This window comes from Microcaecilia unicolor, chromosome 2 (genome assembly GCF_901765095.1).
Source record: "Microcaecilia unicolor chromosome 2, aMicUni1.1, whole genome shotgun sequence".
NCBI classification, from domain to species: Eukaryota; Metazoa; Chordata; class Amphibia; order Gymnophiona; family Siphonopidae; genus Microcaecilia; species Microcaecilia unicolor.
This window is the reverse complement of record NC_044032.1, coordinates 255593936-255608037: the sequence shown is the minus strand read 5'-3', so window position 1 is coordinate 255608037 and position 14102 is coordinate 255593936. Positions and strand designations below refer to the sequence as shown.

The following is a 14102-nucleotide window of genomic DNA, read 5'->3' as shown; positions in this document are numbered from 1 at the left end:
ACCTTATGTGCCTATGCTTTTCTTAGCTCATTTGTTAGAAACTCATCATATATGCTTTCTCTTTTGGACGAATTTGATGGTGATTTGTCCGAGGTAATACTGGTTATGTTAGATATTGAATCATTGTATGACAATATACCGCAGATTGAAGCTCTTTTAGTCAGTCATTGAAAAAACACTCATGGGCCGTACTACAAACCAGACATCATCCTAACCTTTGCAAGTATAGCCCTCACCATGAACTATTTTATGCTTCAGGAAGATTTTTATCACAAATCAAGGGAATGGCCATGGGCGCATCAGTGGCCCCCGACATTGTAAATTTGTATATGGCTAAGTTTGAGGATACATATTTACACCACCATCCATTCCAAGAGAATATCTGTTTATACAAAACATATATTGATATTTTTATACTATGGCAAAGGATGGAGGGTTTAAATGCTTTTCACATATGGCTAAATACAAACAACATAAATTTATAATTCAAAATGCAGTATGAGCATTATGAAAACCATTATCTGGATATTTTGATTAAAAAAGGCACCTATCAATTCACCACTACTTGTATTAAAAACCCACAGATAGGAATGCATTTTTACACTACACCAGTTTTCACCAAACGACACTCAAGAGAAAGATACCATTATGCCAATTTCTCAGATTAAGGAGAATCTGCACTGATTATGGTGAATCTAATAAATGGTTAAGAATCATGACACACAGATTCCAAAGCAGGGGATATCCTGAGTACACGAGAAGGGCTACCTAAGAGCAAAATCAAAGGATAGAAAGCCTTTTATTAGCCCCAACAGACAGGTCATCCACAGACATTGTTTGCACCTTGCGGTTTTCTCACTTGGCTAGTAATATACAGCAGGTGATCCGTAAACACTGGCACATCCTGGAGGAGCATCAATGTTTACAAAATAAGAAATTAGTAATTGGTTATTCAAGAGAGAAGAATCTAAAGGAGAAATTAGTCCCTTCTGCATTACCAGTGTTTCAGCTTGAAAGTAACCTAGTGGAGCATAAGGAACACACAAAATGCGGAAGATGAGGGAGGAAGTGACGTCATCGTCCGAGATGGTCGCATAGCTTCATTGCTCTGTCTCCCTATGCCCGTTTGCAGCGATTATAAGCAGCTCTGAATCAAAAATCAGGGAGTTCAGTGACTTCTGCACCCCAAGCAACGAAATCGCCATGAGTAAAACTGTCTCCGCCCGTAAAAAGGAACTTGAAAAATGGGAGAAAAGCGTGGGTGGAAAAGGTGCACACCGCCATGAATCTCCTGAACGGGCCTCACCTTCTGACTCAGACTCGGCCTTGTCCATGGCTGAAACCCGCTCCCCGCCATCGAAAAAGGGTATCTCTGGCGAACTTCGCAAATTTCTATCTAATATACAACATGAGATTAAGAACTCAAAAGATGAGATACTGGAGCGGATGGATACCTTGAGCTCAGAAATGCGGGAGCTGGGGGGCAGGTGGAAGAGGCCGAGGTTAAACTGGACGAGCACGCGGAACATCTGAACAGGCATGCAGAATTGATTCAGGGGCTGGAAAAACGCAACGCGGACCTTGAATATAAACTGGATGACCTAGAAAATAGGGGCCGGAGAAATAACTTACGATTTCGTGGAATACCAGAAGGAGGTGAGACCGAAGACGTGCCCCGGATTATCCAGTCCATATGCGCTACGTTGATGGGAGCTGACGCGGTTGAGGCGCCGGAAGAGTTGGACTGAGCGCATCGTGCCCTGGGCCCACAGAAAGCACAACAAACCAGGGACATAATAGTGCGCTTCCAGAAATATGAGGCTAAAGAAAGAATTTTGGCCCGAGCATGGAAATCAACAGACCTGGAATATGGAGGAGCTAAGGTTTCTGTCTATCAGGATCTCTCCCAATACACTCTCCAGCAGCGACGGCTGATGAGACCAGCCCTGGACATACTGGTTAAGAATCAACTGCAGTATAGATGGGGGTTCCCCTTCTCTCTGAACTTTGAGGTACAGGGTATAAAATGCAGAGCGCTAACTCTGGCAGAGGCGTGGGAAGCACTACTCAAAGGAGGGCTGGTGACGCAGCAGACTCCACCTGGGACAGTAGCACCAGTAACCAGAGCCAAGCTGCAAAAATGGAAGAGTGCCAGAATCCACCAAGCGCACTGCGTCCAAGCTCTGAGAGAGTGTTCTGGAGATGACCTGGTAACAGACTATCTGTGCTGCCCTAGGAATAGTGCAAGGGTCCGGTCATTACTTACCCTGCTGGGTCTGGTGAGACTGTGGATTGCTATCACATGACTTTAGGGTGTGTGTGTACTGACTACTTGGGACACGTATGTATGTATGGGGGAGGAGGGGAATGGGGGTATAAACTGGAAGGTATGCATTGTAAGGGACGATAAGGATAGCAAAGGAGGCGTAAGGAGGTACGGAATGTGCAGGAACTTAGAATGAATGACAGAAATTTGAGCTGATGACATCATGGGGGGGAGAGCGGGCTGGGGAGTTATCCGGGTGGTGGGTCATTTCTCTCTAATCCCACTTGGAGGAATTAATCTCTGGGTGGTGTAACTGTAAAGGGAAGGGGAGGTATAATGTGGAAGGGGGGAATAATGGGAGGAGGGGTGTGTGTGGGCGGAGGGACTGGCTCGAGCGGATGGGATTCCACAGGGACAGTGTATGCAGATGAACCTGTAATGTTGGAATGCCATGTTTACAACTGTATATAATGACTAAGACATGACCACAGACTTAAAGATATTATCTTATAATGTTAAAGGTTTGAATATGCCACAGAAGAGACATAAATTATTTAAGGAGCTACAGCACCACAGTCCCCATATAGTCCTCATGCAAGAAACACACTTAAGACGTAAGCATGAGAGGCTTCTTACTCATTCGGTGTTCCCGGTGGTCTACTGCGCTTCCCCCGAGGGTTCAAGGGCGGGTGGAGTTGCAGTACTGATGCATTCATCCTTGGCTGTACAGGTTATAAAGGTAAAAAAAAAAAGACCCGGGTGGGAGATTTATATTTCTACATATCAAAATAGACCAGGTGGACCTGACCTTGGCATCTGTCTATGCCCCAAATGTTGGACAGGTGGAGTTTTTTGAAAAGCTGAAACTGGCCTTGGCTGCCTTTGCTAGGGGAACATTGATTGTGGGGGGGGGGGGGGGGGGGGGGACTTTAACGCAGTGATGAATCCCAGCCTCGATCGATCGGGGCAACCCAAGTTAGATGGTACTAAAGACTCACAGGCGCTGGGTTCTCTAACACACTCCCTGGGTACCTTGGATCTGTGGAGATTGACACACATGAAGGACAGGGACTACACTTTCTATTCATCGGCGCATGGCACGTACTCACATAATGACTACATTTTCCTAGACACAACTCTAGTGGAGTGGGGCCCCACGGCTGCAATAGGCAGTAAACCCTGTCTGACCATGCCCAGTTTGGGTGGTACTTCCAAAAATAAAGGTAGAATACAAGGATAAGAGATGGACACTTAACACCAGTTTACTACAAGATGGGGAGGTGGCTGAGGGGTATAGAACAGTACTACACGAATATTTGGAGTTCAATAAGGAATCTGGGCCTGACCTCAGTGTGGTATGGGATGCGATGAAAGTAGTCACCAGGGGATACTTTTTGAAATTAGCTAGTAAGAGATCCAAAACATGCAAAGCTCAGATTAGGGAGTGTGTGGGCCTTATACACACCCTGGAGGCACAACACAAAGCAAATGGCTCTCAACAGACCTTACAAGAACTGAAAGACCAGCAAATGCTGCTTGACTCCATTTACGCGGAGCAGCTTAGCCACTTGCACAACAGCAGAGGGTGGGGGCTCATGAATTCACAAATAAGGCGGGTCGCCTTCTGGCCATAAAGCTACGAAGGCAGAAAGTGGACCGTACAATCACACAGGTGCGCGATGGGGAGGGAGGCTTGATACGTACCTCAGCGGAAATTCGTAAGCGTTTTAGGGATTTTTATCAAGCTTTGTATGACCAGGAGATAAACCCTGCCGGGGACTCTGTGGCGGAGTACCTGGCGGACAGTGACCTCTCTCCATTGACTCTCCAGCAGCAGGCCCAACTAGATAGTCCTGTTAGAAATACAGGAAGCTATTCGTAACTTACCGTCCTGTAAATCCCCAGGCTTGGACGGGCTCCCAAATGAATTTTACAAGATGTTTGCAAACGAATTGGCGCCACTTTTAGCGGACTTATTCAATCAAGTGGGAAGGGGGAAAGTACTGCCTCATTCCATGAGAGAAGCTTGGATAGCAGTTCTGCCCAAGCCGGATAAAGACCATACTGATTGTGGCTCCTACAGACCTATCTCAGTACTGAATTCTGATGTCAAAATTTTGGCCAAAGTTTTGGCCATTAGGCTGGCTCCGGTGCTCACGGTATTAATTCATCCTGACCAGGTGGCCTTCGTTGCGCACCGTAAGGCCATGGACAACATTAGACGAGTACTAGATCTCACGTACTTGGCCAAGCGAAGCCAAAGGCCACTGTGTCTTCTCAGTCTAGATGCCGAAAAGGCTTTTGATAGGGTACACTGGCCATTCACGTACAAGACATTGGAGGTGTTAGGCTTCGGGAGTCGGTTTAGAGGCTGGATACAGGCATTTTATGAATCTCCTAGGGCGTGTGTGAGAGTCAATGGAGGCAACTCAGAGCTATTTGCTCTGCACAGAGGAACTCGGCAGGGTTGCCCTCTGTCTCCTTTATTATTTGCAATGGTAATGGAGCCTCTTGCTTCTCGGATACGGTCAGATCCTGGTATCTTTGGTTTGGCCATAGAGGGCAGGGCTCACAAATTGGCTCTTTTTGCGGACGACGTTTTACTGTTCATTACTAGACCTTTGATATCGTTTCCTAATCTGTTGTGCACTATTGAAGAATATTCAGTAGTGTCGGGGTTCAAAGTTAATATGAATAAGTCGGAAGCCCTTAATGTCACACTGCTGGCTCCGGACGTGGACTCTTTGAAGACTTCTTTTCCTTTTCAGTGGGCCACCAAGCACATACGATACCTGGGGGTTAATCTGACCTCCGAATCGTCGGAGCTTTTTCAAGCTAACTATAAGGGGCTGGGACGGGACATTGCGGCGGACCTGGAACGATGGGGGGGACATGGTGTTTTCCTGGTTCGGACGGATATAGTCAAAATGAAGGTGTTACCCCGTTTGCTCTACCTTTTTCAAGTGCTGCCTGTATTAATGCCCAGACGATATTTAGCAGCGCTGCAGGATAAAATAATGCGGTTCGTCTGGGCAGGAAAGCGACCACGCTTATCACGTGCCTTACTATACCAAGATAAACGAAGGGGGGGGGGGCTGGGGGTCCCGAACCTCATGTGGTATTATAGAGCGGCCCAAGGGAAAGTAGCGGTCGAGTGGTACCAAGAATACCCAGACAGGCAATGGGTCCACCTGGAGCAATACTCATTAGGGCAAACTCCTTTGGGAGCGCTAATGTGGATCCCAAAATCATTTAGGGCCCTGGGGGTGGGAGAATGTCCATCCATCGGGGTCACTCTACATTACTGGGATAGCCTCTTTCCTCAGAAGAAATGCACTCTCACTAGCTTATCTCCAATAGCATATAACCCTCTTTTTATGCCTGGAACTACACCAGGGATATTTACTCGAAGGTATGCCAAAGGTCTAAGAAACTGGGGCCAAATGTTTGAAGCAGAGCAATTACTCCCATTCCAAAGTTTGAAATCACAATATCCTGAAGTAGAGGAGGATACATATGCATACCTTCAGTTGGCCCTCTTTCTCAAGACAGAGGCAGTGAGAGGGGTCATAAAGAGGGGGAAGTCTAGTTTGGAGGACATTTGTGAGAGGAGTATGTCCTCCAGTAGATTGATCAGCCGATTATATAAATGCATCAGTGCACAATCTCCTCGCTATTGCCTCCACAGGAAGAGCTGGAATAGCGAGCTGGGGATGGACCTAGGGGAGGTGGAGTGGGAAAAGATTGAAAGGAGGGCAGGAGGCGTGTCGGTTTATGCACCGCTAAAAGAGAATGCAGTAAAAGTTCTGTTCCGCTGGTACCTTACCCCGGCACGTCTCCAAAGAATATACAGTGGTGGAAATAAGTATTTGATCCCTTGCTGATTTTGTAAGTTTGCCCACTGACAAAGACATGAGCAGCCCATAATTGAAGGGTAGGTTATTGGTAACAGTGAGAGATAGCACATCACAAATTAAATCCGGAAAATCACATTGTGGAAAGTATATGAATTTATTTGCATTCTGCAGAGGGAAATAAGTATTTAATCCCTCTGGCAAACAAGACCTAATACTTGGTGGCAAAACCCTTGTTGGCAAGCACAGCGGTCAGACGTCTTCTGTAGTTGATGATGAGGTTTGCACACATGTCAGGAGGAATTTTGGTCCACTCCTCTTTGCAGATCATCTCTAAATCATTAAGAGTTCTGGGCTGTCGCTTGGCAACTCGCAGCTTCAGCTCCCTCCATAAGTTTTCAATGGGATTAAGGTCTGGTGACTGGCTAGGCCACTCCATGACCCTAATGTGCTTCTTCCTGAGCCACTCCTTTGTTGCCTTGGCTGTATGTTTTGGGTCATTGTCGTGCTGGAAGACCCAGCCACGACCCATTTTTAAGGCCCTGGCGGAGGGAAGGAGGTTGTCACTCAGAATTGTACGGTACATGGCCCCATCCATTCTCCCATTGATGCGGTGAAGTAGTCCTGTGCCCTTAGCAGAGAAACACCCCCAAAACATAACATTTCCACCTCCATGCTTGACAGTGGGGACGGTGTTCTTTGGGTCATAGGCAGCATTTCTCTTCCTCCAAACACGGCGAGTTGAGTTCATGCCAAAGAGCTCAATTTTTGTCTCATCTGACCACAGCACCTTCTCCCAATCACTCTCGGCATCATCCAGGTGTTCACTGGCAAACTTCAGACGGGCCGTCACATGTGCCTTCCGGAGCAGGGGGACCTTGCGGGCACTGCAGGATTGCAATCCGTTATGTCGTAATGTGTTACCAATGGTTTTCGTGATGACAGTGGTCCCAGCTGCCTTGAGATCATTGACAAGTTCCGCCCTTGTAGTTGTAGGCTGATTTCTAACCTTCCTCATGATCAAGGATACCCCACGAGGTGAGATTTTGCGTGGAGCCCCAGATCTTTGTCGATTGACAGTCATTTTGTACTTCTTCCATTTTCTTACTATGGCACCAACAGTTGTCTCCTTCTCGCCCAGCATCTTACTGATGGTTTTGTAGCCCATTCCAGCCTTGTGCAGGTGTATGATCTTGTCCCTGACATCCTTAGACAGCTCCTTGCTCTTGGCCATTTTGTAGAGGTTAGAGTCTGACTGATTCACTGAGTCTGTGGACAGGTGTCTTTCATACAGGTGACCATTGCCGACAGCTGTCTGTCATGCAGGTAACGAGTTGATTTGGAGCATCTACCTGGTCTGTAGGGGCCAGATCTCTTACTGGTTGGTGGGGGATCAAATACTTATTTCCCTCTGCAGAATGCAAATAAATTCATATACTTTCCACAATGTGATTTTCCGGATTTAATTTGTGATGTGCTATCTCTCACTGTTACCAATAACCTACCCTTCAATTATGGGCTGCTCATGTCTTTGTCAGTGGGCAAACTTACAAAATCAGCAAGGGATCAAATACTTATTTCCACCACTGTATCCATCTGGTTCAGGATTGTGCTGGAGAGGGTGTGGCCAAAAAGGAACAATGGGGCATATATGGTGGACTTGTGGTAAAATTAAAGCTTACTGGAAAACAGTCCATAGTAGACTGCAGAGATGGGTAGGCTCCACTTTTAGGTGGGCCCCAGAAATTTTTCTGTTCTCTGTTAAGGTAGGAGGGTTAGCACCCAGCCAACAGTTTCTGGTGAGAATGGCAACTGGAGTAGCTAGACAGGTCTTAGCCTCTCACTGGAAGCAGAAGGGTGTACCCTCCATCAAGAGATGGATTTCCAAGTTGAAATATGTCTGTGAAATGGAAAGATTATTAGCAGAACATAAACGCAAGCTGACTCACTGGCAAGCTGTCTGGGGTACTTTCCTAGAACAGTACCCATAGTGAAGGGTGAAGGATCTCTGGACCCTGTGGACAGGCGTAGGCTGAGCCATACCTTTGAGGGGGGTGGGGGGGAGGTAGGGGGATTTAATAATTCTATAAAAACTTTAAAAATGTTGAAGTTCAATTGGTAAATTCTGTTGTGTGAAAAAAATTTCAGTTTTATGAATAGTGCAGATTGGAACTGTATTATCTTAATCCTCTTGCTAACACTTTGTACTGATGAAACGGTATGTCGATTTATTTGTTGAGTTTAATATTCAATAAAGACTTCTTGAAATGGAAAAAAAAATTTCGGAAGATGAGGTGTTTGTCCGCACTGTAACACCCGCATTCACAGTTCCCTCCATGCAGAGAGTTTAGACTACAATAGTCATAGTATTGAAAGACACCAAGACTTGACACAGCGGCCGTGTTTCGGCACTTAAGCACCTGCCTCAGGAGTCTTCAAATATAGTGAATGTGAATGTGTGTTCTTCATCCAATTCTACACTAGTGAAGACAGTGTTGCAAAACAGCACTGTGCTAAGGTGAAAAAAAACCCAAACAAAACACTTTGATTCCTGTAGTGAATGCAAGTCACCATCGGACAATTCTGTTTGACTCTCAGAATTGTCCGATGTTGACTTTTTACTTTCACTACAGGAATCAAAGTGGGGTTTTTTCACCTTACCACAGTGTTGTTTTGCAACACTGTCTTCACTAGTGTAGAATTGGATGAACACTACACATTAATATACACCATATTTGCAGACGCCTGAGGCAAGCACTTGAGTGCCGAAACACAGCCACTGTGTTGAATCTTTTAATGTTTTTCAACAAATATACAAGAATCATCACTTCTCTCGTGTCTTTTGGAAGAACCTACCCACCCTACTCTTTGGTCTACGTGTATTATTCATGTCACATTTTTTATTTATACATTTTTAAATATACTTATTAACAATGCATTTGTATTATATACATGTATTTGATTCAATGGCTCTGTGCTTTTTATTTACTCCATCTCTTCACATGTAACATTTATTTTATGCTTTTTTTTTTTTTTTTTAGCTTATTATATGTATTTATGTATATTTTATAAAATTTGGCTTCTGCTACTTCATTTTGTTTGTGTGTAGACTGTATGACTCCTGAAACAGGCGGTTTATACGCCAAAACACAGCTACGATTCGAGTCTTCTTTCAGTTTGTGCGCCATTTTATGCTACATTGTTTCATAATTGTGGATATATTTTTCATTTTACCTCTGGAACCCTGCTTTGGACTTGATTAGAAAGCCACTTTTATCCCTACACTGTGTGGCTGATACTTCACAACATGCCTGGTAATCAAGGGAGTTTGGGTCACTACTGAAAGTGGCCAGAAGGGGAAATATAGTAACATAGTAGATGACGGCAGAAAAAGACCTGCACGGTCCATCCAGTCTGCCCAAGAAGATAAATTCATATGTGCTACTTTTTTTATTTGTACTGTCCTCTTCAGTGCACAGACTGTATAAGTCTGGCCAGCCCTATCCCCGCCTCCCATTCACCAACCCCGCCTCCCAACCACCAGCCCCGGCACAGACCGTATAAGTCTGCCCAGCACTATCCCCGCCGCCCAACCACCAGCCCCGGCACAGACCGTATAAGTCTGCCCAGCACTAGTCCTAGACATTTCAGAGACAACAACAAAAGCTGACTGGGCTCTAGCCCACAAGTTATTCATTTCCTTTAATTTATAACTAATGTATTTTTTGTTCAAAACGAGATCACACATTCATTAGTCAGAGTGTCATGAGCATATGGTGTAGAACAATTTTCAAAACTGTATGTTATCGCACAAAGTTTACCAGTGAAAGCAGAAGCACTTTCCTTCTGTGTGTACCTTCAGATCCACTGGTGTTTGCTAGCATGCATGGCTTTTGAGATTGTCCTCCCTTGGGCCACGGCCATTTATGTGTTTTTATAAGATTGTTGTGGGAAGGTGGAGACAAGGCCACTGTGATTGTGGACTACTTTTATCAAAGTGCCCATATTTATTTATTTTTATTTATTTAGATTTTGCTCACATCTTTTTCAGTAGTAGCTCAAGGTGAGTTACATTCAGGTACTCTGGATATTTCTCTGTTCCAGGAGGGCTCACAATCTAAGTTTGTACCTGAGGCAATGGAGGGTTAAATGACTTGCCCAAGATCACAAGGAAAGCAATGGGATTTGAACCGGCCACCTCTGGATTGCAAGACCGGTGCTCTAACCACTAGGCCACTCTGCTATAAATCTGAAACATAACGGGGGGGTACAAGACTGGAAGTTTGCCTGTGGTGCCTAATACCCTTCAGTACCACTGTGGAAAACTGCACAAAGGAAAGGATTTGACACGTCTACCCATAAATTACCATGCTCCACGTAGGTGATAAACCCCAGTGAGAGGAGGACAGCTGCCAGATGAAAACTGAGACCCTGAAAGAAAGAGGAAAAGGCAAAGAAACTTCACTTTTGTTACCTTTCTTAATAAAAATTAGACACGTTTCATAAGTCATTCAGAATATCACCCCATGCTAGAAAAGGCATGGAGCAGCATTCAGCCTTCTCGTCCTACATACAACTGTTGCCTCACCCATGGAGAAGGGGGAGGAAGAGAACCTCTCCCAGTAGTATCAACAAAATGATCTGCCAACCCAACCTCCCAGCTCCACTATGGGGTGGCAGGTGTAGCAGCACTCCATCATACCTGCTCTCCACCACACTGATAAAGGGGCAACTACATGCAACGTGGGCTGCAGAGACTCAAAAACCACTGCTCCCTTCAGCCCTGCTACTCTACCTACCCACACATTTCCACTTTAAAACTGAAGTGTGACCTGAGTGGAGGAAGGCCATGGGGATTGGCAGCACTGTGTATGCTCCAAGTCCCCACAGACTGCATTGCAGGTTATTGCTCTATTTTTGGTGTTGCAGAGGGAACAAGACAGCGGGCAGACACAACACTGCTATTTCTGCTTCCTGGACTGGTCACCCGGCCCTACAGCCAGGAGATTGAGGTACTCTGTGGAGAAAACCTTAGCAAGAGACAACAATGCTAGAAAACTGAAGGGGTAAGGGAGAGGAGGAGATAGGAATGGGGGGGGGGGGGAGATTAAAGATGGGGAGAAGAAAGTTAAACAGGCATAAGGGGTGGAGAGATAGGTAAAGAAGGTGGAATGGAGGTAAGGAGAGTGAATGAGGTTGGTAGGAAGGAAAAGAAAACACAGATGAGGAGGAAAAGGCAGGAGGAAAGGTGGAAGGGGACAATAAGAAGGAACTGGGTGGGAGAATAGAGAAGCATAAACTCAGGGACTGGATGGGAAATTCAAGGATGTAGGAATAAAGCAGTTGTTTGGCAGAAGATGAGTGGGGCTGAAGGATATGAGATTGCAGAAAGGTGGGGAGGTCAGGAGAGAGAGAGAAGAAAGGGACAAATCTGTGGAGAGGGTGGGAAGGAGGTGCTAGGGAGAAGATGAGATGAAGAAAAGGAAAAATGAAAGGAAATCGGGTAGTGGTAAGAGAGAAGAAAGATGATGAATGAGAGGGAAGGAAGTGAGGCTGGTAAGGGGAAACGAGCAGAGGAAAACAGATGAGGACTGGGGAGGGTATAAGTGAAGAAAGTAGAAATAGGATGGGGAAGAAAGGAAAATGGGAGGGAGGTGGTGAAAGGGGAAGATAACAGGCTGGTAGGTAGGTGAGAAAATGAAGATTGAGGATTGAAGGAGAGGTGAAATTGAGAGAAGAATGAAAAGAAAAGATCAATAACAGAGGGGATAAAAGAAATAAACAGAAAATGGAAAGGTGACCCTGGAAAAAAAAGACAACTAGAGAAAAATGGAAGAAAATTGGGACCACTGTAATTAAAAAAAAAAAAAAATCTGATGAAAAGGTAGAAAAACAATACATTTAACTTCCAGTTTTCACCAACAGCTTTGAAAATACACATTTCTTAAATCCCTGGATTTTGATCAGTTTAGGAGGAAATCGGGGGGGGGGGGGGGGGTCCCCCTCTGGTGTGGAATTACATGCAGTCTGCCTTCTCAGTTGTTGGTTGTTTTTTTTTGTCTATATGTTTATGTTTCTAATTTGCAGCCTCTTATTCTCCATTAGGTAAGGGTCAGTCTGGATTCTGTGTGTGAAAGACTGAGATTAGAATTCTACTAAAGTGTAATTTTTTTCACGGATGTATAGCAGTCTGGCTTGTTCTCTTTTTCCACTACAAAGTGTGCTGGTGTTAGAGGGTCTGTAGTAATATCATTGTTCGAGTTCTGGCAGTTAGTATATTATGCTATTTTATTACATAGCTTCTCAGGGATCGATACTGAAAACGATTTATCAGGCAGGAGGGCTGACATTCAATGCCAGTGACTACATAACTATTCATGCAAGTAAGAAAGATTGCAGAAATAGTGGGTCTAACTTGCCTGGATATTTAACTGGTGTGTATTCCCTTCCTCCCTTGTCCCTTGGGAGGGGGGAACAATTCAGCCCAAGACGCTGGAATAAGAGAGACAACCAGACAGATACAGGCACAACCAGTAAACATCTTTATTGGTATCTCACTAAGCCAATATACAAAATGATTGTTCTTTCTGGAGCAGGTTGTCAGACAGCAAAGCAATACGCAAATCCTGAATAACAAAGACTGCTCAGCTAACACTGTGCCAGACATCACATATATACTGTTGTAAGTTTCGTTTCTCCTAAATCATGTGATTTCTCCTAAACTAAAAGCAGAAAGTAGCCTATGCCATATATGGATTGTTCATGTATTCTATCAGTCTCTCCTGATGTGTTTGCACGTGGACAGTCAGTGGCCATTGGCTAATCAGCTATCAATTCTGCGTGCACAGTGTGTAGTCAGTCAGAGAGCAAAAAAATACATATAACAATACTCTTGTGTCCTCTCACCCCAAGTCTGAAACATTCCTTAGGCTCACTGTATCCTCCTCAGTCTCACCACGTCCCAAGGTTATACCCAGCTTATATGAAAGGCATACTCAGCTCCAGCCAAATGTGCATCTTTGAAGTGTCTGTTCTCAGCTCCTGAGAAAGCACGGATTGTTACAAAGATGCTGAGTTATTAGGCTAACATGTGAGAACCAAACAGAGCAATGTCAGGTGTAGGCCTTAGTAACAGGCTTAGCATAGGAAGGAATATACACTGGGTACTAAGTGCTGAAGATCAGCTGGCACACAATTCAATGTAAGTGGGAGTGAATTCCATAAGAAGATTCCCAATACCGGGAAGAATGTTCTAAAAGATCTTCTGAAATCGGATTTCCTTGAAGAATAGTGGTGCTAAAATCAGTCTGTTGGAGAGAACAATGCATATAGATATTAATCAAAAGTTTGGATGCAGAATTGAAAAACTAGACAGGCGGCTTAAACTTAATTCTTTCTGCTATGGGCAACAAATGTAGTTTGGCTAGATATGGTGAAGCGCTAGTGTATCTATTCTGTTTGAAGATTAGTCTAGCCGCTGTGTTCTGTATGATCTGCATTTTCTTCAGATACTGAGTCTTGATTCCGCTGAATAAGGCATTGCAGTAGTCCAGATGCGGTAAAATCAGCATTTGGACCAATAGCACAAAGGCTTTTTGGTCAAAGAATGACATGATTATACCTAGATGTCTCATTTTAAACAGTATTTTCTTCCATAGTTGGTTGGTGTGGGAGGAGTACGTCGGGGATGAATTGAGGATAAGCAGCACTTTTGCTTCTGATTTGATCGCAAAGGTTCTATCATTGGATAGTGTTATTGAAGTTCTCATAGTAAATAACGGCAGATAAAGACCTGTATGGTCCATCCAGTCTGCCCAACAAGATAAACTCATTTTACAAGGTATGCAATACATAATATATGTATTCCTGAGTTTGATTTGTCCTTGCCATTCTCAGGGCACAGACCGTAGAAGTCTGCCCAGCACTGTTCTTGTACTAAAAGTTCTGAAACCAACATCGAAGCCCCTTAAAAGTTACACTCC

At 44.6% G+C, this 14102-nt stretch overlaps 1 protein-coding gene across 1 annotated transcript in view; it reads right to left on the bottom strand.

Annotated features, from left to right (window-relative positions):
- The window catches only part of LOC115462000 (protein-serine O-palmitoleoyltransferase porcupine-like), a 48754-nt gene that overhangs the window by 4778 nt on the left and 29874 nt on the right, over positions 1 to 14102 (bottom strand). Inside the window, exon 8 of the mRNA XM_030192048.1 lies at positions 10488 to 10551. Within this exon, the coding sequence (XP_030047908.1) occupies positions 10488 to 10551 (64 nt within the window). The remainder of the gene's footprint in view (positions 1 to 10487; positions 10552 to 14102) is intronic.